This window comes from Lissotriton vulgaris, chromosome 9, assembly GCF_964263255.1.
Source record: "Lissotriton vulgaris chromosome 9, aLisVul1.2, whole genome shotgun sequence".
Classification (NCBI taxonomy): Eukaryota; Metazoa; Chordata; class Amphibia; order Caudata; family Salamandridae; genus Lissotriton; species Lissotriton vulgaris.
Window position 1 is genome coordinate 985,012,905 of NC_141697.1, and position 24,543 is coordinate 985,037,447.

Consider the following 24,543-nt stretch of genomic DNA (forward strand, 5'->3'; position numbering starts at 1 on the left):
TTGGGCGGAGTGCTGACCTTCGCCTTTGGCAGTCGCGTGTGGTGCAGGGGCAAGTGCTCACGGGTTGACGTGATGGAATCGAGTCGTCCGAGTCCTCTGCCTCTGATATGATCTGGAGATCAGGCGAATCCTCTTCTGGAACGAGCGGAACCTCGTCGTCGAAGATATCCTCCGGTGCTGGGTCGTGTCGACGGGCCCTCCGATCCCGGATGGTCTTTTTCGATCGGAAGGATGCACAAGCTGTGCAGGTCGACTTGTCATGATCCGGTGATAGACAGAGGTTGCAAACCTTATGGTGATCGCTATGTGGAAATTTTGCTCGTCATACCGGGCATTTCTTGAAACGAGTTCTTTCCATGTGGTGTAGGCCGCACGGCGTCGATAGGCCCAGCAGCCCACGTCGATGAACCGGAATCAAGTCGATGGGGTCGAAAGTTGTATTCAATGTCGATATTAGTTATAGGAAGTTTTTGCGCTTCGAAGTTGCTGAAAAGTGTTTTTCTAGCCGGAGAGGAGAAACTTTCATCCGAACCCAGTGGCGGAAAAAACAATCTAAGGATGGAGCCGATGCCCATGCGCAGTATTGTCCAAGGGAGGAGTCACCTATATCGTGACTACAAAGACTTCTCCAAGAAGACAACAACCTGCAATCATCCGAGCCCAACACCAGGTGGCGATCTAATGCATAGTGTACGATCTGCAGCTCATATGCCTCGAACACATGGTTCCTTTTGCACGTTGGGGGAAAAAAAAATCATGGAAAAAGTTGGGAGCAGGATCCGGATTTGCACGCTAAGACAAAGAAAAAAACTGACGTGTACATGCAGGTATGATCGTTCTATTTGACTCAATAGGGCTGAACAAAGTCAACACAGAGCCGTATAGTGCTACATACTGGCACATAGGAGCAATGCTGTTCAAATCGTCCAAATCCAGTCTGTCACCAGATGATATCCAAAATGTGAAGAATCAGCAGGTAGAAGTATGCACCCGAATTTGTGTTTCTGCAGTCTTGTTTCTCATTTAAAATAAGTCTTGTTTAGCACGTACTGCAACTGAGCTCTCTCAAGGTGACAGGCTTAGTTTAGGAAGCAGGTGAATGTTCATGTCCACTCAGGAGTGGGGGCTAAAGGCAACGTGAGCTTCTGGCAGTGGCAGTCACTGTTTCATAACAGCGTTCTTACGGTATACTCATCTATTCCTTGGCCTATGCTGGGCACACATAGCAGTGGTCACACATGTGCCAATCATAATTTGTAAACTATGGTAACGTTTTTTGTGGAATTGCACAGCTTTTAAAAAACAGAAAGCACTCTAAAGCGAAGCATTCTCACTGCACTCCCTCCTCTTCTCCACCCCCCCTCCTCCCCCCACCAATAATGGGAAACCAAATCACTATTGTATATCAAAGTACTTGGCAAGATAGGTCATGTAAAGCCTTTGTCACGAATTTTGCAGTTGCAATCATGTCTCCATAAGTGCTGCAATCAAGATATGGATCTCTCTCCAAGGCAAACCTGTGACAAGTTGGGTCTTCTGTAGAACGGGAGCAGGTCGATCACATCTCTGAAAAAAACTCCATGCAGGTCACTGCTGAAGAATGCATGGCAACTGAAGCCATGAAGATCAGTGGGTGAAGTTCTAGCTTTACCTGCTTTTTAGTGGGCAGAGCACGCCACAGCTGCATTTTAAACTCACAAGTTCTAAAAACCTTTCCTTTCTGCTGACCAAAAAAACCATACTTGCAAAGGAACACCACAAGCCAATACATTTAGCATGCCTGCACCTGCCCAAAAGATGAGTGTGAAAAGTCACCAAGAAAAGGTCTAACACTGTACTAAGGTGTGTAACAGGGTCTTTCTAGTGTCCCTCACTAGCCGGATACTGGACATGAGAAACCTTCCTGAATAAAGGGAGTGTCCTGCAAACTACATACCAGCTGGACACCTTTAAGCTTGAGAGTTACAGGCATTGAGTAGAGAAACAGGAATGGAACAGGGCAAGGCATACTGTAGAAGCCAGGCGGTGTCCAAAGAGAGGTTCGTATTGAAAATGAGTCTCTCTCGCAGTTCAATGGAAGCACTTGATGTTAGGTGGAAGGATATACACAGTTAATAGCATTAGGTTGAAAAATTAATACTCTGCTGAGCTGAGCCAAAATGTGGCTTACAAAGTTTCAAGGCAATGGCTAAAAGAGGTTAATTGAAGAATGGTTGAAAGGGGTGGACCAAAAGCCAACATTGTATTGGTAGGTCATCTGGACTGATCTGCTGTCAAAGTATTGATAAATCAAGCTAGGCCTACTGGATTTGACAGGGGTGTGTTAAGCACCAAGTCACAAAGGTGCTTCCCATCCATAAAGAAGGCACCCTTCAAATTTGAAAGGAAGTTGGGTGGGCCTAAAGAGTAACAGAAGTATCATACTTGTTTTTTACTGGCCCACCTCGGACTAGTGGTAGAGAAGTCAAATGTTTGGACTCAATGGTTGGAGACTAAAACCAATTTAAATTTAAGGATATAGCAAAACATTCTCACCATGGCAGTGTCAGAGTTTCACAATGATGTTGGCACAGTAGCACAAACTATATTTGCTTTGCTGATTCTGTTGGCAAAACCAAAGATTAAAGGGCTGCTGGGTGCCGGGCCGGTCACTTTTTATACATATTCAAGTGGATCTCTGCTACTCACACTTCTTTTTTTCCCCCAGCTTGATAATGAAATAAGGACACAGACAAGAAAAACACGGAATCAAATCGTTCTTTTGTAAAATGTATTTGTAAAACTAGCATTTACACTATTTAGATCTGTCAAAAAAATCTGAAATCGTTCAATTCCTATGTACAATTCAATTTAGTATATGCAAGAATCTCTGCTAAGATCATTAGTGTTACAGCAAATTTTCTCAAAAACAAAATCCTGAATACTGTGTAGTGTTACAAAGTTATGCTTTATAAATATATATTTATATATTTTAAAGTAAAAAGAAAACTCAAAACCAGTAGTCACAGAAGAGCTGCACACCGCCAGGCCTTGTATCCATGACCAGGCCATGTTCCTGGATATTGATGTGTATTTTGGTGTCACAGACAGGAAGGCCTCCGGGCTCTGCAGCAAGGTCAGGTACCAATGCCTGGAAGATGCATTTACAGTGAAAGTTCTGTAGCTTAAATCCGGGATCCCAGGACACATTGAATATAGATAGAAACAAGATTGAGAGATGCTGCTGCCCAACAAGAGTACTTTTTTTTATAAATGAATTAAATTCTTAAGAGTCCCAAGATTTCAATATCCTACACTATTACAAAAGGAGTGTACTTCATCGCACAAGGTAGGTAGGTACCTCTAGCCTACAGCACTGCGTGCTAGGAATGTATTGTATCGATTTAAGTAATGGTAAAGCGGGATCCTGTACTTCAGCTTGGTACCAACACTGTGTCAACCAACACAGTACACTGCAGAGGCTTGACACCAGCCCACAAAGAAAACAGCAAGGAATAGTTAATTTCAAGGGTAGGTCTCAGCACCAGGAATAGTTCTCAGAACAAGGCTTTGGAGATTCGCCTTGAGCATGACAAAGTTGTTGGGGTGTAGTGTATTGCAGAAAAGCATTTTGCCAGTTCAAGATGGACAGAAATACTGCATTCTGACAAGGCACCGAAACAGCTTCAGCAGTGAATGCACCTTGCACTCTAAGAAGGTAACCTGCCAGCCCCAAAGCGCAAAGGGTTGAAACAAACACAGACTTGTACAAGCTCCATGAGGCATCAACTAATGCATGGCAACATGGCCTTGTGGCAGCTACCGCAAACTAAAGGGTAGTGTATCCAGAAACATCACACCTCTTCTGCTGGCTTCTAGTTCCAGGTGTGAAATAGTAGGGCAGCACTTTATGCCAAATTTTTGTCAGAACCAAGCGGAAATGTAGCCCTGTCTTGTACATTACATCTTGGCTACCACAGGAAGCAACACACTGCTGCTCGGTGGCAGTGCTTGGTACCTGGCTGAGTGTAACATATGCATTATCTCTGTACAGGGATCTTGACTGCTTGGTGGTCCCATTCTACAATTCAAACAGTGTCATTTCATTAGAGGGTGAACGGAAAAGAACATTATAAGTACAGTATGAGATTAAGATTGTAAAGCATTTTCTTTTGTTGGACATGAGATTTTTGTTCTCATCCAGTGGCTGATTGGAATGTTCACAGGTAATTTCAGAACATTGGGAGCAAGACAGTACTAGACAGGACCCTTGGCACAAGACTAGAGAGGAACTTTGTATGTGTACAAAACATAACATTATTAAATTGTTTGCATTCCTAGTTGCTTGCTTACATAGACCAAGGAGCGCTGGATGTCTAAGGGTGGCGGTTAGCTTACTCTATCGCTGGTAAAAGGATGTAAGATTTGAACTAAGGCTCTGAGAAGGTCTAGTCCCCTCTTTTTCACATAATATGAGAACAAGAAGCCCAAACACCACACTCCCCAGTGGGTCAGACAGAACCAAAGATCTCACTAGAGAGTATTCTGCTTCAGAGTGCAGTATAGGATTCACTATAGAAAACAGGCAGCAAATGTTGCCTTCACAGTGCACCGGAAAGAATCATCCATAAGAAAAGGGAACCCAGACTCTCCTTCCCCTACCCCCACTCCCATATCTATATGTTCTCCTTAACAATCAGAAACCATCACTGAAAAGAGAGACCAACCCACCTTCAAAGTATATCAGAGGGAAACAGACGGGTAAAGGCACCCTAACCTCTTGTTCACAAAGCTCCAGCTGGAACCATCACAGAGGAAGGGGAACTTCCCCTCCTCTTCTCCCAAACAGCATCCGGGTCCATGCTTTGTCCATTGTAGTGCCTCGGAGGGAAACTTCACTGAGAAGATGGAGTCATCTCAGTCTTTCATAGTACATCAGAGGGAAGGAAAGTTAAGAACAGATAGACCAGCTCCTTCGTAGTGGCCAGGAAGGAACTACTACAGTGGATAGATAATGAGCCCAACCTCCTTCTTCAGGAATTGCCAAAGGGTAGTATGAAACCCCTTTAACTGGTAGTATACCGGGAGGGCAGCAACTTTTATACAATCCAAATCCATCTATTACAAAGAGAAGTGGAGGTGACCACCAATGAGAATTGACAGTACAACACCTCATTTAGAGGAAAGCAAAGAGAGTACAGGAGTTCCATTCCATCAACTTGACAGCGGACTGCGCTGGGAAGAACCCCAGCTGAGGAGTAGGAATCTAGCCCTTGTCTTTCACAGTGTACCAAAGTGAACCATCATTTTTCACAGACAACACCTCACGCAGTCCCACACTTGGATCCACAACACGTATGTGATATTTTACCACTCATCCAAAACTCCCATAGTGTATTGCATTAATATATGAAAAAAGGTCTCTAAAAAAATTAAAATAATTTATCAAGTCTATATCCAGGGCCATCGAGGCAGTTCAAATGCAGCGCATGGTTTCCTTCAGCCCGACACACTAGGCCGCTTCCATCGTCCAGCAGACAGCCTCGTAGTGCAAGATTGCAGCGCCATTGTGACAGTTCAATTTCCAGTGTTATCAGATCGCGCAAAGTTTCCTCAGTGTAATAACACCAGTCATGGTGATGATAAAGTGTAACCCAATAAAAACGACTCACAAGGACTGGCCTCTTTCCAGATTAGAGGCAGCAGAGTCAGTTGGGATATCTCATAGGACAACCAGTGACAAAAGACCATTATTTTCCAATTAAATCAGTTTTACCTCAGAAGGGTTTCGGGGTTTCGGGGGGGGTGGGGGGATTTGCAATTCCCTGCAAAAACAGAAGGGATGTCAACTGGACTTCTCCAGATAGTAGGATTGGTTGTAGCATCCTAGCGTGGAGAACAACAATGTGGCTGGGAAGACAGTGGGGAGACCAGCATGAGCCTAAGCAGATTAGAATCCTAGAAGAAACCAAGCAGCCATGCCTGGAAGATCCCCACAGAACAGAAGGAAGCGATGCAGGATTTCAGCAGACTGGCTGGGATATCCACAGGATCTTACCGGAAGAGTGATGCCCACTAGATCTCAGCAAAATAGGGACACTTGCAAGACCATAACAGAAGCGCAAGTATGTCCACTAAACTAAGGCTAGGGGCAAGTTCTAGGCTAGCGATACTGTTGCCATGTCAGTTCCACAGAGCCATTCTTCCTCCTTGCGATTATTTGCTGCCCCTACAGGACTTCTCATCTCATCTCATCCTGTTCTGTCTCATGAGAGGCACGATGCTGGATGGGGGGCCAGCCTTGCTCAAAAATGGGTGCTTGAGAAGTTCATTGGCTGTCGCTCTTTGGTTGGGTTCTCGGACTAGCATCCTGTCCAGGAACCCTCTGAGCAAAGGAGATACCTGCAAGGCAAAGTGAGAGAAGTTCAGGGACACTGGTCACACTAAAATGCCTACTATGTGTTGAAAACATGATTGTTACAGACCACTACTTTCTTGACTCAGGGGTAAAGCCAAAGTTTAGAACAAACCAGGATTTGGACACCGCCTGAAATTCATACAATCCTAAACAAAAATGACTGACATCAGATTTACACAGCAGACATTTAGTGTTGCACCAGGAGGATGTTGCTCAAATATATCCAGTTCAGATTCATAGACATTACAAAACTCAAACTAAGCAACAAAGTGGGATAAAAGAATAAACAGTATATCATCTGCTTCCTAAGAACCTTGGAAGCAGGGGTACAAGATCAACGACTATATGGGCTTAGAAGGTGTTTGCTATGACATCAGCAGTGCTATTCCTCAATATTCTTTCGTAATCACAATCCTAATATTTTTAGTGACGTTTAAACAGGAAAGTGATACGTAACTAACTAATTTCAAGATAAGCGTTATCTGGCAATGTAGTCATCGCATACTTAAGAACATGAATGTCATATTCCTATTATTGGTACTGGAGAATACCCTAGTCTTTTCTGATTGAAAACACATGGGAATCAGACAACACCTCGTGAAGAGACAGGAAACTGCTTTCTAAGTTTTTAAAAGAGCAATTTTATGCACAGTGCCCTTAAGTGCAATGAAGTATGCCACCTCCGACAATTATACTCGGCACAAGTCTTGGCTCCCTTAAAGATTCTGCCATTTAGATGGAAATGAAAGGTAATACAAAGGGATGAAGTGCGGGTTTTGGTTATATGAGCAAATCCTGGGAGTAACAGTCTCTGCAACTTTAACCTTCTCACTCGAACTACTGGGTCAAATCAACTTTGTAATGATAGTTCTACAGCTTTGTACCCATTGTGACTTAACACCATGTGCATTGAATGGTCATCTGGTATTTGGGCACTGAACTGTGGGTAGCCCTTTTCAAATATTGACAAAGAAATTAGAACAGCCAACTGTGTAAATATTTGCACGCTGACTGGAAACCCAAAAGTTCCTATGCTTAATGGTCACCTCCTAATCAGTATTATTTAAAACATGACTTAATTCTATTCCTCAACCCTGCAGACAAGTTGGGCGATTCCAGAAGTTCCTGCAGCCAGTCGCACCCTTAGCTAAACGAAAAATGTTACTTACCCTGTAAGCATCTGTAGACTCAAATGTTTTGCATACTCATTCATTGAAAAGTCTACGTAGTGCAGACTGGCCCACTTGAGCTTTTCTTGTCGTGCTAGCACACCCGCACAGTATTGCAGGGTGGATCAGATAGCTGCCTTATAGATGTCAACTATTAGGCAATTACCCAGAAAGTCCATTGAGGCTGCTTTCTTGCATGTTAAATGTGGGTTAGGTGGAGCAGGGAGAGGTATTTTGGCCTTGATAATGCAGGTTTGAATGCAATTGACTAGCCACCAAGATACCATTGCTTTTGAAAGGACATTGCCTTTGTGTGGTTTAGTGTAGGCGACCAATAGTAGTTGTGTCTTTTTTGTGTTATCTAAATTAGTTCATGAGGGTCCTTTTAATGTCTAGTATGTGGAGGGCTCTTTCTGCTACGGAGTCAAGTGTGGGAAGAACAGCGGGGGCTCAATTGCTTGGTTGAGGTGGAAAGGAGACACTACCTTGGGCAGAAACCTAGGGTCAATTTTAAGTACTGCTACTTTATTGTGAATCTGGAAAAAAGGCTTTTATAGAGTGGGAGCTTGGAGCTCACTCACGTCAGAGGGTAGTGATTGCAACTTTTCAAGACAGAAATTGGAGAGCGCAAGAATGGGGAGGGGGCTAGCCAGTACTACACGGAGATTCCTTTCAGACAGAGGCCGGAGTACCATGCGGGGGGTGAATATGGGGATGGAATAAACCTGGGCGCAACTCCTGGGCATTTGGCATTTTTGTGGTTTCGAACAGATCTACGTCGGGCAACACCCAACGCTGGAAGTACCGAGTAGAACTTGCTGGCTAAAGTTCTCACCTGTGGATTTGTTGCTACTTCCTGCTGAGCAGGTCTGCAAAATTGGTATCCACTCCCAGATCTACTCGGTGGTGAATCACCCAGTGCCAAATGCTCTGCCGAACACAGAGAGCTTGTTTCCGAAGGTAGTACATGGCAGTCATGTTGTCTGTTCTGATCAGGACTATCTTGTGATGTACATGGCAGAAGAAAGCCCTGGGAGCTAATTGGACTGCTAATAACTCTAGGTAATTGATGTGTGAACTCTGTGGAAAAGGGGACCACATTCCCTGAAAGGTCATATCCTGCAGATACGCCACTCCAGGCCGTGGGAGAGGAGTCTATGGTAATGGTCACTTGGGTAACTGGGTTTAGAAAGGGCCTGTCCTGCAATAGTTTGTTGCGGTTCAACCACTGGAGAGAGCAATGAGTGCTCAAAAAGAGGCAGTACAATCTGGAAGGCTTCAACTCATGTAGGGTTGGGATAAGCTTTCCCGGTGTCTTAACTAGGAACTGTCCCAAGGAAGGGCTGTATTTGAAGGAGTTGGAGGTGGGACTTGACCACTTTGATAGTGAAACCGAGATTGTGCATAAAAGATCAATTGTGACCAGGGTGTAGGCCAAGCACTGCTGTCAGCTTGCTCTTCTTGTCAAGCAGTCATTGAGGTAGGGGAAGATATGGATGTTGCTCCTCCGGAGATGAGCGGCTATCACTGAAAGGCATTTTGTAAAGAATCTGAGAGCCATAGTTTCCTTGAGGGGCAGAACTTTGACCTGAAAGGGCCATTCACTTACCACAAACCTGAGCAAACGACAGTGAGCATAGTGGAAAGTGGAAATAGTTGTTCTTCAGATAGAAAGCAGTGATTAAGTCGCCATGTTGCAGTACAGAATGGTCTTGCAATGTGAACATGTGGAAGTGCTCTGACAGGATGGACTTGCTGAGAGGCCTGAGGTCGAGGATGGGCCTGAATGACCAGTCTTCCTCTGGGATCAGGGAGTATACCCCTTTACCGTGCGAGTGTGGCGGCACAGGCTCGATGGCCCCTTATGATTAGGAGTGTAGGAGGGGCTAATCTGTTGGTGGAGAGGAAGCATTTGTTGGAGGATGAGGGGGGCATGTTTTGAGGTGGAGCAGTGAGTTCCAGGCAAACTCTGCTCTACAATGGAAAAGACCTATTGATCCGAGGTGATTGTTTGCCAGCATATGAGAAACCCCTTGCAGGCTTTCAGCCGTCCCCCAAAAGATAAGTTGGGGGGAAGGGAGACTCACAGTTTTGCAGGCACGGCTCCCTTTGCAGCACCCTCTCTACCCATGCCTTTGGAGTTATTCCCTCTATAGGCACCCCAGGAGTAACCTCGGGAGGCTTGCTGAATTTGCTGCTTCCTCTGATAGGAGGTTGAAGCCTCTGGATAGGTGGCCTTGGTGCAGTCACCAAACTGGGATCTATGAAAGAGCCCACTTGGCGATAAGGACTGAAGAGCTTCCATTGCATTAGCCATGTTGTCTTTCTTGATTTTCTCTAACATCTGATAAACCTGTGGCCCAAAGAGGTGTTCAGATCAAAGGTCATGTTGATCAGATGCGGCTAAACTCTTAGCTTAAAGTCTGAGAAACAGAGCCAGGCATTACAGCGAATGAGGATACTTGAGTTAATACCTCTGACAGTGGGATATGCCATGTCCAGAACACATCTGAAGGTGGTATTATATATGATTTAGACCTCTGTGACTAACCCTTGAGCCTGCCGTCTATACAGACCTGAGAGGTGTTGGATACGGTCCCCATCTCATTCCATTGGACCCTACCAATTTCAGGAGAGTACACCAACTGAGTTGGCGATGCACTATTGGGTGGCAGATTGAGTGGCCACCTGTCTACCTAAGCATCTATCTTTTTAGTCCCTTTATCTGACTGCAGGGCATTTCTGGTACCTTGGGCATTAGTTTGCTTACATGCAGCATGCAACCAGTATGGTGGGAGTTGACCTCGTATATACGGTGGGTCGGAGGAGGGCTTGTACTTTTTAATCCACCCTCTGACCTCCTGGCCTTCACAGGGTCCTTAAAGGTTTCCAGAACGGTCTTTAACATGCCCTTGAGTATGGGGAGAAATAGAAGGGGATGCTGGGTGTTAGAAAACGTTTTGATAAGGAAGTCATCCTACTCAGGAATAGCATGAAGATCAACCTTGTCAAAGGAGGCCGCCTTGAGACTAAACGCATGGTATCATCCAAAAGGGGATGGCGTCACTGGGTACAAATCTGGGTCATTGTCACCTTGGGGAACAACATCATAAGAGTCCAGGAATAATCCCAGGGCTCAAGACCTATGGAACATCATAAGAGGCAGGAAGATGTAGAGGACTACCCTCCCTATAGGACGAACCCTCTGGCAAAGGTAGCGGAGGTGCCAATGTAGTCGTGGCAGAGGAGGAGGAAATGGTGGAGGAGGTATGGGGTGGCGAGAGGGTCGAGAGTAAATGTAACTTTTTAACCTGAAGCAATAGGTGATGTAGTTCTGTATAACGGCAATGCCACGGCCAGTTTCAGGCAATGGGTATCATGTCACCTTGCGCTGCATCATATTGATGAGGCTTTGGAAAGAAGGTAGATTTGAAGAAAAGCTTTAGTGAATTTCCTTAACCAGTCTATCACAAAGGCTTTCCTCCTAGGTTTAGGCTATGGGAACCTGGACGAGAAATTGTAGCATTTTGCATTTTTCCCTATGCTAAACTAGCCGCTTTGCAAAGTGTACAATCTCAAAAGATAACTTGCAAGGCAACATCATCCCACACACACTTTTGTTGCTCTAGTAGGCTTCTGTTCAGTTTGACATTTTTTAGGTTGTTACTTCCTGGAAGGTGAGTTGCTGTAAGACAAATGTTTTTGCTAATGCTTTGTGACTTCTTGATTCAGCTTCCTTTAAAAGGAAAAGGACCTTTGACCTCATTCCACCCTGCTTGTTGACATAGTGCATGGGGGTTGTGTTGTTCATTAAGAGCAGGACTGTCAATGCTGGAAATAGTGCAAGGAAGGAATTGAAGGCTAAATGAACAGCTGCCAATTCTAGCATGTTGATATAATCCAGCCTCTCCATCTATGATGACCGCTTGTCTTGAATGGATAGATCCTCTATGTGGTCTCCAGCACCTTGCATCAATATGTTCACATTGACTGAAAGGTGGGTTGTGACGATTCTGGAATGCCATTCCCGGTAGCATTTAACTTCTCTTGCACCACTAAACCAGAAACGAATTGCAGGATAGGATAGTTTTACTTTCTCCTCTCAATCTCCTGTCTTCCAAAAATTCTTGCTGAAGACACAAATGAAATCTGGCAGTGGCGACTAGTAAAACACACAACACCATAATGCTCAGGAGAGAGAAGACTTATCTTCTGATGGAGCTTCTATAGTCGCCAGAGTGCTAAATCTTCGAAGATACAGATGACAGTCCTTTTCCAAAAAAGACGCTCTTGCCAGAACTGGGCCTATTGTTGATCTAAGCACCGAATTGTTTACACAGGATTCAGGATCGAATATGTCAAGTTAACTAAACTCGGAAAGAGGAGACAGAATTGTGCCCAAAGTCTTGCAGGAGTTTCAAAACAGTTTTGTCTTCATAGCCAACTGAAGCCATTTATCCACCTGTTGAAAGACAAATTTTCCTTTGTTTGTCGAGCTACAGCTGCTACTGCTACTACCATGCACTTTGAGAAAAATCTCAGAAAGTTGAGGTCAAATGGGAGAAATCTCTACTTGTAATGAGTGCGAACCACTCCTAACAAAGGGTACCTCAGATGAGCTTTGAAGATGGAATTGTGAAAATAGACGTGCTCCAGTTCAACTTAAGAACCGGAGTCTCCCTGATTATGAAGGTAAGGGAAAATCTGATGAAGTGATAACAGGCCAAACATTTACTGCTACAGTGACATATTGGCATATCGCAGCTCCAGAAATTAGTAAAACTCTAATTCTTTTCTTCAGTTACAGGGGTATATTCCCTGGCTTGGGGGCATTCTGGACAACAAATACCTCCTCCAACAGACACCAACATGTCGAACAAACCTGGGGCGGAGTTGCACAAAAGGTCATACTCTCACTCAACAACAATATAATCAACCACTCATCTATATCAAAAGATAACAAAAGTGAGTGTGTGGACCGGGAGCATTCTGAACCGAGCACAGCCAGTAGCGGTCGCACTTATTCAAATTGCACCGCCTGTGAGCGCGTGATCTTGTGACATGCTGCCTCTAAACTACTGATGGTTGCTGGTATGCAGCCATCAGGTCGTTTGAATTGAGAAAAACATAACCGGAATCCGAAACCCCGATTTTGCCCTGACAAATTTGCTGAAGTAATATCAATGAAACATGTCGGCATCATTCAAGCATGGTATAATTTGAACCATTTTTAATCTGGACTACTTGCAGCAGCAGAATAAAGTTATCACAGCCAGCAAGTGGTTCCACATTTTAATCACGGTGGCCATTTTTTCGCATTTTGGCCATTGCAGGGGTTTTAGGTGCACACACTCACTTTTGTTATCTTTTGATATAGATGAGTGGTTGATTATATTGTTTATATACACAGCACTTTGTATAAGTTGATATTTACATTTCCATAATTATTTGGGTGTTTTTCTCTGTTTGTTTTGTCACGGCGAAGAGAGAGCGACCAATGATGAGAAGTGGATAAACTGGCAATTCCAGGCCAGGAATCCCCTCGGGTGTTACTACCGTGAGGCGCTCCCTCTTTGTTTTCACAGTTTTGCACTCTTGTTCCACTAGTGGGAATTAGATAAGACCGTAGTAAATTTTGTAGTATATACACCACGACCTGTAGACTAGTGTTAAGTACATACTTCTTGAGTGAGAGTATGACCTTTTGTGCAACTCCGCCCCAGGTCTGTTCGACATGTTGGTGTCTGTTGGAGGAGGTATTTATTGTTGAATACTGATTGAGTGGGGGGCTGCCTCCTCCTTAGTGCCCTTCCCCCTTGAGCTCCTTTTGTTTGTTATAGACATTCTGGATAACTCTGTTGCTAAGAAGCATTTATACTTCTTGAGCCAATGTTTTAGGGTCCACAATTTCAGACAAATGGAAGGAGGAGAAGAACTGAATTTGTTTAGTAACCAGATTGCATAATGTTTAGCACCCAAACATTTTTTGTGATGATCTGCCAGGTGGGAAAATGGTTGGAAATGTTTCTCCCAACTAAGGTTCTGTGTGCTTTCTTCGGGAAGGGGAAAGGGAGAGGGAGAAGAAGAGATATAGGACAGAGAAGAGAGAGAATAGAGAGGCAGAGAAAGGAGAATGGGGCTACAGAGAAAAGAGAAAGGAGAGAGAGAGCAAGACAGAGTGGCACAGACAGTGAGAGAGTCTCACTAGTTGAAACTTTCCTGCAGCCACAGAAACGCTTTATGGAACTCACTACCACTTGAATTGAGGTCAATCGCTAACCATATGAAGTTCCGGAAAAATCTAAAAACGTATCTGTTTCCCAGCTATTAATGTCTTCCAATTCCCTGGACACAATTTTTACTCTCACTTCCATCTGCAGTTATAGCGCGGAGATACCCCTTCGGGGGTCTAGTCCGGCGCTCTATAAGCATATAAAATAAAATAAAAAATAAAATAAAACGCTAGGCTGTTGGGAACCTTTACTATTGAGTTTAGTGAAAACTGCTTCTGCTACAGTTACTGCTCTTAATGCTGTAAATGTTGTTGCCTTTTCTAAAAAGGAATATGAGTTTTTGTAGACCTCTGCCATAACCCCTTAAACTAAACTCTAGGGAAACCCTTTACTTTTTTCAAGACCCACAGGTTGAACTGCTTCTTCTTCAGTCTTCACAGTCTTCATATGCTGAAATTCCAGATCTGTGTCGACCAAAGGAAGAGAAGCCAGAAAAGGGCAAGTTCCATAGTGTTTGTTGAATCTGCTGAGTCATTCTTAACCATAAACTGCATCTCATGGTAATTCCGCGGCAGCCAGTTCAGCCAAATGTTTTGCCACGCTAATGATTTGATCTGAGACCAGCATTTCTTCCTTTGGGATAGCTGAAAATTCTTATCCATCTTCTCAACGAGGTTGGTAAAGAAGCATTCCATTGAGTCCATTAGCTCTTGTGAGCTGCATATAGGGCAACGAGCCAGGTACAATCCACACTGGCAGGGGTCACCGAGCGGGACGGGAGGAATGTGTACAGATTCGACTGAGGACTCCGAGGCCGATCCGGCATCCAACAGTGAGGTGCAATTAAAACCTCCCAGGCATTTAATGACTAGGTGCTGTTGACAAATGCAGAGACAGGAGGTACCCTTCATAATACGTTTCACTGCTGACTTCGATCTGTCAGAGTCTGTTTTCCCTAAGTGCTGTAAATACTGAGAACAATGCTGGGCTTCTCCTGGGTAGTCTGCCCTCCTGCAGGGTCAGGCACACTCTTTTCCAGTCCTAGCAGGAAGGCAAGCAGGCCTTTAGGTACTAGGCAGATCCTAAGATTCCTCCAGCAGAATGTGCAGACTTCAGCTGATCTTCCCTTTACCTCTGTGAGAGTAGCTGTCAGTGTCAGTCGGACACCAGCCCTGGTGACACAGAAGCGCTTCAATGGCCAGCAATAACTTAGAACAGGAACAAAGTGGAACATCAGAGAGCACCAATGACCACCACTGAGTGCTGTTTTAACATAACTGCTAAAACATTATCAGGGCCCGATGCACATTTAAGGTGATTCGTTCTAAAAGAGGTGTTGGTTTCAGTAGAGCTGGAAGCCAGATATTTATTCCCCTTATATGAATAGACTTAATAATTGCCCAATTCCATAACCCGGGTAATATATTTTTACACAAAATTCTTTTAAATCTCAGCGACAGCACTGCCTATCAGCACTGGGTGCCGTTAGAATATAATTTTTGGAATATTATCACGGTCCGCTGCACAGGTAAGGTGCATAGTTTTTAATTTAATGGGTTAATTGTGGTGAAACTGGTGGAACGTTTGGTATAAATCACAGATTAGTTCTTAGTACAACTTTACCCTCAGTGAACTGCAAGTAAAGCTCTGTAATTGTAATTGCTTAAATCTCACTTACAATCCCTGTGAAACTGAGAGCCAAAAATGCTGCTGTGTTCCAAGTGAGATATTTTATGTGTGCTTTGTAAATAGACCCTTTAGGAATTCTTTAATAATTCTTTCTAACCATAATGATGGTTACTATGGAGGTAGCTTGTATTATGAGATGGCCACCAGGTGGGGTTTAATTGGGGAGTGTTTCATTCTTGATTCAGCAAGTTCTGCAATAGTTGAAATAGTAACAGATGTCCTTTTTTGACTAGCATCAGACACAGAATTTCTTTAATTTGGACACAAAGGTCTTATTTGTAGAACCTGCTCTGGTTTGTGCTAGAATATTTCAGCATTCTCTGGGATGTCTGCATTGTGAATTTGACTGAATTTAAGAGCCAGGCCGATAACCTCAAGGGTCCTGGTGTTATGATGTAGAATCTGCCAGGGACACCCGAATAGAAGATTAGTGCTTATTCTGTGGGGAATAAGTGATTCTAATACTAGCAGAAGGTGGTCTGTATTCCAATATTGTCTTGGCTAGGTGAATTAAGCCTCATATTGAAAGGGTTTCACTCCCATAGGTGAGAGTTGGAAAAGTGTAAGCAAATATCATGCACCTGTCTATTAAAAAAGCATTTCCCAATTACCTTGGTTGTGGATTCCTGCTTGCCAAGTACTGCCATTTTTGTTGCTCTTGTGGCAGAAAGGTCAATCTTCGGTTTCCTCCTTGAGCTGAATACCTTAGAGCGCACTGTTGTTCAGCTCCCTCATTTGGCCGTCCTACAGTGCTCTACTGAGAAAGCCAGCATGGTTGTTTTCCTTTTCTTGAAGGTGTTCTTCTGAAAGAGCTATGCAATGCTGAATGGAGCACTGCCATAGGTCATGTGCTTCTGAGAAGAGGATCAGATATGTTGTACATCTGTGCTCGATTATGAAGACCACTGTTGAGGTGTTCTTCGTCCAGACCAACACATACAGATTCTGAATAGGAGTGAGAAACAACTGCATGGCTTTAGACAGCTCTTAACTCCAAAACATTTATGTGGAGTTTTTTTATGCAAGGTCAATGACCCTTTGGAAGAAAGTAGTTGCAGGTAGGCACCCCACAATTTATCAAAGATTCCAAAGTTTTTACAAAGTGTGGCCGTGGCGAAAGAAATGAGAAGCCTACTTAGTGTGGACATCTACCATGGGGGCCAGCGTTTGTCAAAGTCTATTAACTTACAGAGATAAGGCAGGGTGTTCTTTTTGTTTTTCAGTTAAGAGCAAGAAGTTGCTTGGCGGCTCCTGACATGTGACAATCCGCTCCAGTAATGACCTTCATGTCAAATAGTTGTATGCCTAGGAGTAAAACAGAAGTTTGTGCCATCATGGGCTGCCCAGTGCCCCTTTATTATGGCCCAATATTTCTTTCCAAAATGTCTGTATAACAGACCAGCACCACAAAGCACAATCAACCCAGCACAGATCTTGTTTGAAACCTTTTCCCAATCCTGGCAGGGGTGAGTTACCACTGATATATCTAATGTAAGCTCTTTCCGTATAAGGGATACACTAATGGGTTTTGGGGATTTTTGCCAAAACCTTACCCATATTTTGGGCAGGACATCTACGCCAATGTCCCGTTACCAATGGAGTTGGAATAGGTGTTTGGTGAATGGTTTGGATTCTTTAAGTGTATGGTACGTTTTAGGAATTAGTTCCTTCAGTCCCCCCTGACCTTTTTTCAAGTAGTATGTAGGGTCTAGCAGTTACGGAAGCATTGTATAGGTGAAGGGCATTATGGGAGGGAAACTAGGTATGACCCATTTTGACTGCTACCTAGCACTAGATGTCCACCACCGTTTTACTGGGTGTGGCATAATTTATGCTTCTCGGCCCAAGATGTACTGGTAACCAAGCTAAGTCCTAAAGTGTATGGCACGTTACCGCCTGGTCCATATAGGGCCAAGCCTTTTCACTCTCCCTCACCACCCACTCGGACACAATGTAGATAGCCTAGTAATATTTGATAAGAGTGGGGAAGGCTAGTCTTCCCCTCTCCCCTGGAGACATGAGAATTTTCATTGAGATGTGTGGACGTTTTCTTGCTCATATGAATGAGCAGATTCTATTTGAGTGCTTCGATACTAAGGAGGAGAATCAGTGCTGGGAGACACTGGATTATAAAAAGTATTCTAGGTATATTCATCTTGACTATATTAATGTGCCCTAGTCATGATAGATAGAGGGGTTGCCATTGTCTGAGGTCTTCAAGAATGCAGCAGTCAGGCCAGTTGGCCTTGATCCACCCAAGTTATGTATAGTCCGCTATAGAGTCTGGAGCCCATCAGAAGGGCACCAAGGCCTGTATTTGTGGTAAGCTCTTTTGGGATAGTCAGATTGAAGGCATACTATTTCTCTTTATTTCTTTTGAATCCAATACGCATTTCAAATATTCCAATAAGTTGGCAAGTTCCAAGGGATGGCTTGGGTTCTGACAATGTAAGAAGTAGATCAGCAAAAAGACTGACCTTATGTTGACCTATATTGGTCATCAGTGGCGAGTGCCTACTTTTAATCACCAAGGGCTCCTCAACCAGGGCAAATAAAAAGAGAAGTCCATGTCATATTTCCTTCTCGACCAGATAGAGCGGGTGCGCTCACCATTGATCAGAATCACAGATGTCGAAGACGTGTAGACTGCCAAACTCCTTAGTCCTCTTAGGGCCCAAATGAATTTTGGCCAGGACCGCTCAGAGGAAGCCCCACCTGACCTGATTAAACTCTTTCAGAATCTTAAAAAAAGACCAGAGCTGGATTCTCGTATTTGTATAATTTTTCCACAGAAATTAGTTGTTTTGTTGAGTCTCTAGATGAATCTTTGATCATTCTGATGCCTAGGTACAGACATACTTTGTGTCCAAGACGTTGTAGATGGACTGGGACTAGTGCCATTAACTTTCTAAACATTCTGAGTGGATTTGAGTCCGAATAAGAGTACCTGAAATTGATAATGGAAACAAGCTTCTTCAAATCTGAGAACGTTTTGATGTAAGAGGTGTATGGGTAAATGAAAATACACATCTTTGAGATTTGGAGATGCCATATATGTATTTTTCTTAAGCAGCTGCACCGTTTGTAAACCCACCGTGCTGAAAGACTATATTCTTGGGAAGTACAAATCCATTTATTCAATGCTTTCTTCTTTTATGACAGAATCTGGAGAAACCGCCTGCATTCTGTTGTACCATAAGAATTGGCACTACAGCTCCCTTCAGTAGCATGCTGAAAATCCTTGCTTCCAACAGGAGTGTGTATTCAAGGTACGATTGTTACTGATACAGAGGATATCTGTAGGGCTATTAAGTTCCACTGTACGGTGGAGCTCTGCCTTTAGCTCCCCGAAAGGGCTGATGCTCTGAGCACTATAGTATTGGGTGCCTACTTCGATGCTTTGGAGGACTTCAACTACATGCTTCTTAAATAATGATTCTCAGTCAGAAGGCATTTCTAGAATTCTATTTTGTACCTCAAGTTTTAAAGAGGTCACTATTGAACGTCCTGCATTCATAAAACAGAAGCTTCAGCTAGCTGTTGGAAGCCCAGGCTTGTTGCGTCCATCCCACAATCCATGAGTGTCTCAGCTGCTCCTTCTTTATGAAGTATTGTCTTTACTTCTTGTTTCTCATCTTCCAGTAAGAAGACCAGATAAGACCAATGTTCAACCACATCTGGGGACCTTATCTACCTAGAATTACTATAACACTGGTTCCTCTAATTGACACTGCTATCATAGATGAAAACCTCTTGCCAAAGGCATCCATTCCATGTCACTCTCCATCAGATGGTGTGGTACACAATGTTCCAGGATTCCTTGACCTTTGAGCAGCCTACATTAAGACAAGTGTCTGCCTCTTTATCATTTTTATCCAATCTAGGCACCAGAGCTGCAACCTTTTCCAGGGTCTGAATCGCTAACGTTTATCTATGGCTAGTATTGTTTTAAAAGATTTTCTCTTCAGATCTTTGAAGTCAGAGGAACCAGTAGTACTATCTGGTAGTTACAGGGAGATCACATCTTTTAAAAGCCCCTTCTAACAGGGCGTAAAACCTAGTGATGTTATCCAGCAGAGAAACTACCAAAGGTAGCGTAGGTAGTTCTGCTGGTGGGAGGATAGTCATTCTACTTGCCCTATCTAGACTAGAAGTTTCTGGTGGTTCCAGAATGTGCCCAAATTGAATGGCATCCAGCACTCTTTTGTCTTTCTCTTTTCTCATTGATGTGTACTTGTCTTTGTCAGATGTATCTATGTGGAGAAGTGTGGCTCAATGGTTAGAGCGGCAGACCCTGATGCAGAGGTCTAGCCCGGGACCAGGGTTCAATTCCCCGCCTCGGCGAGTCTTGGGCTCAAAATAAATTCCACGGACCTGATAATTCTCGCCTCGGTGCCTATTCCAATCATGGAGTCCCACTCAACAACTCTGGGCAATAGCTTGCTTAATCTCCACAACGGCCCCCACACCGCTAAGGATGCCTGGCCTCCAGGGGTGCCCAGGAGTGGACGCCTCACAGGGAAAGCCAGGATGGGTTCCACAGCGGTTTTCGTACAAGCGCCTTGAGACCCTTGCGGGTGAGTAGTGCGCTATACACGTATCATTTTACATTTACATATGTGTTTGGGTTCCAGTGGCAGATCAACAACATTTTCTACCGGCTAACGTGGAGTCCCAGGTGGAGGTGGCTCGGGTGGGGTTGGGAGCTTCTGGTCTGTGTGCTGATACTAGTGGTGACCTAGTAGCATGTTAAGGTAGAATTGGAGGTTCATGGACAGGCTGTTGAGCATTATCGGCAGATAATTCTAGATTTATGAGCAATAATAAGGTACAGGTGCTTAATAAGGTCTAGATGTACTCATCTTAGATCCTTCTCTATAGGCCTTGCAGAAAATTAGATAATGATCATAAGTATGATTGTAGTGGTGAAGCTGTTGATGGGCACGTACACAAATGTTCAGTTGTCAATGGACTAGATGTAGATTGCTGCTTTGCTGTGCCTCTCTTTTCTTTAGACAGACGTGTCACAGTCGATGAGTTAACAATGAGGGTGTCAACATTATCGAACATGAAGCCAGTTTCACCTTTTGTACTTGGGAAGATGGTGGCCGAGGCCTAGTTAGAGGTGACTTTCATTTTCTTCTCACTTAGTCAGAAAAAGATGACCTAACAAAAGACCCAACAGATTTTTCTGAGCCTTCTTATGTCATTTTTCTTGTAGCTCATAAGAGGACGAGGCGAACTCATTTGAAGGATTTTTTGATTTTCACACCTCAGTGGTCTCTGAATGTTACTTTTATTCTATTTTCTTACTGAATAACTGAGAACTTGTTCCAAATTCACCTTCTCATGAGTGGTTCTCAGCAGACTTTGGCGTTAATAGCCATCTCAGGAGCCTTCCTTCATGGCCATCGAGAGTTGTTGCTGAAGATGTCCTGCAAATCTTGTCCAGAAAGAGTAGTGGAAAAACTCTAAACACACAAGCTAATGAAAAATAAAATTGGGGGATGTAAAATGATGACTAAACTGCATCAAGTGACAGTAAAGCTCTAGGACTCTCTTCCCACATGATGTGCGGTAGAAATCAGAGATGAGATTGCCTCTTGGGAGAAGGGCAGGGGAGGGTGACGATGTGTACATTCATCTCATTGGCTGACGTTATTGTCTTTCTCAAAGTGGTAGATTTTCTACTAACGTTGCCTTTTAAGGTCTTTCAGGCAGGTAGAGCCCTGTATTGCTGTTGTAAAGTTACCCTGGAACTCACAACTCGGACAGGGAAGGATTCAAGAATGGGAAGCTATAATAAAAAGGATCCAATGCTGGCGAACGTATCTTTTAGAGACTCCTAAATTTTGATTTTATAAAATGGACTTCAGAGGCTATCTCATGTAGTAAAAGATTTTTTAAGGTCAGCTGCTTCACATGCAAAAGTGACCTCAAAGCCCTACTCTCCATCTTGCTGGAAGAAATGAAAGGATTTTGGAACACTGAAAGGAAAGGAGTAATTTTGGTTTTAAGACTAGCAGTCCTTAGCTCACATTCTGTGTATCCACCACATCTTGATGTGTAAAAGGGAAAAGCCTTTTAGACCATTTTGATTGATGATAAATGTACATCCAGGTAGACAGCAACATCAGAAGCACTGAAAAGGGAGGACTTTAGATTTACTGGTGCTGTTGTAAAGTTTATGGATTTTAATCTGACAAGGGTGTCAATATTGGCAGGAGTTCTTAAATGACTTTGGATGACATTAACATGTAATATCTAAGAGGGGCCAGAATGCATTAAATTAATTTTAGTTATGGAACTAGAGGGTGCTTGCTGTGAATAACTTTATTTAATGTTTAAGGCCAGCGGCCCTTGCACTAATTATAAATAGCTAGGAATACGCATTTCTGTGTTACAGCCCTTTACACCAGGATTACAATCATCTTATTCTACAGTATACTAATCTAAAATGAAACTCTATTCCTCGCCAAATCCTTAGTCACTGACTTATTTGCTCGACTTCTGTCCAGAGGAAAAGGATAAAAGCAAATAAACTGCCGAAAGCATGTACAGGGAGACTTTAGTACCTGAGTGGATACAAAGTACTGAAGAGATGTATAAAAATCTATGTTTGCTCTATTCTCCAAAGGCATTTTCATTGATTGGCAAGAAGAGGAAACAGGATGAGGATTGGTTTGTAAGACCCTACTGACAGAGTATAAGCCTGTTCAAGAGACTCATGGCTGGACCAGTTCACAGTGCTTTTTGTGATTAGACAAAGACGTGTAAGGACTCTGAAGGAATTGGAGCACACCTTAACTACTGCACTCCAACATGGTACTAAGAGCATCAAACAAGAGAAAAGATTGGCTTGGCTTCTTCCATCAAACAGTGCCAAGTAGGTAGCAGAACGCAGACATCAAAATTGGTACAAGGTCGGTTGTACCCTCTTATACCATGCGGCTGAAGACTGATAAATTCCATGGCAGTTTAAAAGTTAGTAAAGCAGTTCTCGACCTTGGACCCAAACATGCAGAATACACCAGGAAACAGCTGCATAAGTCCCAGGAAGTAAATGTCCTCTCTCTCTCTATATATATATAGGAAACAGACAATGAAAAAAAGTATATGGTTTGTGAGTATCGAAGGGCCCTGTAGACAAGGGTTCCATACCAAGTAGCCTGATCTGATATGCGACTGTTTTCTGGGGCTACTAAAGGTGATCTTTAAGTGCCCATAGTGCAGTATCGCAGAGAAGTTAAAAACCTTCAGTCTTGATAAAAAGGGGACACTTCCGCTTGCATTCAAACAAATATGCAAATACAAAGCAGGTTCCTAAGGAATTAGATGGGTGCACAGCTAGCACAGAGCAGGTAATGAATACCTGTATGTTTATATACTGGTACCTCGGTTATTATTAGCTTAAAGATCATTGTACTTCAAAGTAACAAACTGCAGCCAGGTTCCCACTGGTTAGAAATAATACAAAGTCAGGACTAGCGGCTCAGTGGTATAATGAATCCACTGCCGAGATCGGTGTTTAATCTCATGGTCAAACTTTTGAATCCTCACAAGTCCACTCCGCTTTTCATCTTTAACAATGAAACAGAGGAGGGTACCATCAAAAACCAGATATTAGATAATGCAGGTAAAAGACCCAGTAGGGTGAACATGCAGTTTACACACATGCCTGTTGTGTTATTAAAGTACCATTGGTATTTTGTGAGTGAGGCAGGTTTACAATGGTCAAGCCACAAAAGCATCAATTTGTGGGTCTACACAGCACTTTAATCATTCATCAACTAGCATCCCTGCACTGGGCCTTTGTAAGTTACACAAGGTTACTTATGCAAAGCCAGCACTACGTTAATATACTGGTAATACATTTGCATCTTACCTTGTGCAGGTTTTTCAGTTTTGGGGGCATATTGTCCCGGATCATTTTCATTGCCTTCAATGGGGGTTCATTAAAGTAGGGGGGCTCTCCATCCACCATTTCTATCACCATCACACCAAGAGACCAAATATCAACCTATGAGGAGAAATGTGCCAATTTGAAAACCTTGAAAGCAGGCGTGGAAAAACAGGTTCATAACAGTCATGAAAGCAGCATAGAATCCCTGACAATTACCCTCCCTCTGTCCCTTGGATGTGACCAGAGTCAACTTACCTCTGGTCCATAAGGTAATCTTGAGATAAGCTCCGGTGCCATCCAATATGGTGTTCCCACAAGAGACTTCCTCCTTGGAACTTCCTTATTCACCTGTGCACAGAATCCAAAATCTGAGAGCTTAACCTACCGAAATAAAACAAATGGACATTAGAGGATAAATTAAGGATACAGAACAATCTAAGCACACCAGATCTACCTAAATTCCCAACTTTATTGCAAACATCTCTGCTTCCACCACCTCTCAATCCATCAAAACAAGAAGGGTCAACTTGAACATGAGCAACATCTACTACCGTAATCTCTGCAGTTTTACACATCCATTGCTGAACATGGTAAAGCAGTGTTTTACATCACAATGCCTACGTAGATCCTTTAAAAGCTGTAGATGTGCTTGCATACGGTAACCTATATTCTGAATGCTGCTGATTGTCAGAAGAGGAGCCATATGGAACAGGAGATAGAAAGAGATCCTGATGGACACCTGCAAGTCGCTCCAATAGTTCTGAGAAGGACATTTTACTTGCAGGATATGTTTCCCAGAGACAGACCTGAATTAATGCAACAACTCGCAATACTCTCCCGCTTAGACGCGGAATCACGGGCACAGACCAGCTTTTGTGGCAGCATTATTTTATTTTCTTTCATTAAGTCAAGACGCGTTTCGGCCGTCCAAGCGGCCTTGATCACCTGACCATGCGTGATGACAAGCCCCAAATTTAAAGTGCCAAGGCATCAGAATATCAGGATACATAGAAAAAATACTGTCCGTATAAATACATTTAAAATGTCTTGCACCGATTTTCAAACAGGAATTATTATTTTGTAAAATAACAGCTTAAATGCTTGCAAAATAAATAATTCATTATAGTTACAAATTCCAAAAGTAAATTGGAT

The 24,543-nt window shown here is 43.3% G+C and overlaps 1 protein-coding gene across 3 annotated transcripts in view; it reads right to left on the reverse strand.

Moving 5' to 3' along the window:
* Nucleotides 1-2,756: 2,756 nt before the first annotated feature.
* The window catches only part of PAK4 (p21 (RAC1) activated kinase 4), a 223,716-nt gene continuing 201,929 nt past the window's right edge, over nucleotides 2,757-24,543 (reverse strand). For all 3 annotated transcript variants that reach the window (XM_086938849.1, XM_086938848.1, XM_086938850.1), the window contains exons 7-9: nucleotides 23,647-23,772; nucleotides 23,374-23,508; nucleotides 2,757-6,381 (exon numbers count right to left, since the gene is read on the reverse strand). In XM_086938849.1, the coding sequence (XP_086794975.1) occupies nucleotides 6,226-6,381; nucleotides 23,374-23,508; nucleotides 23,647-23,772 (417 nt within the window). In that variant the 3' untranslated portion in view covers nucleotides 2,757-6,225. The remainder of the gene's footprint in view (nucleotides 6,382-23,373; nucleotides 23,509-23,646; nucleotides 23,773-24,543) is intronic.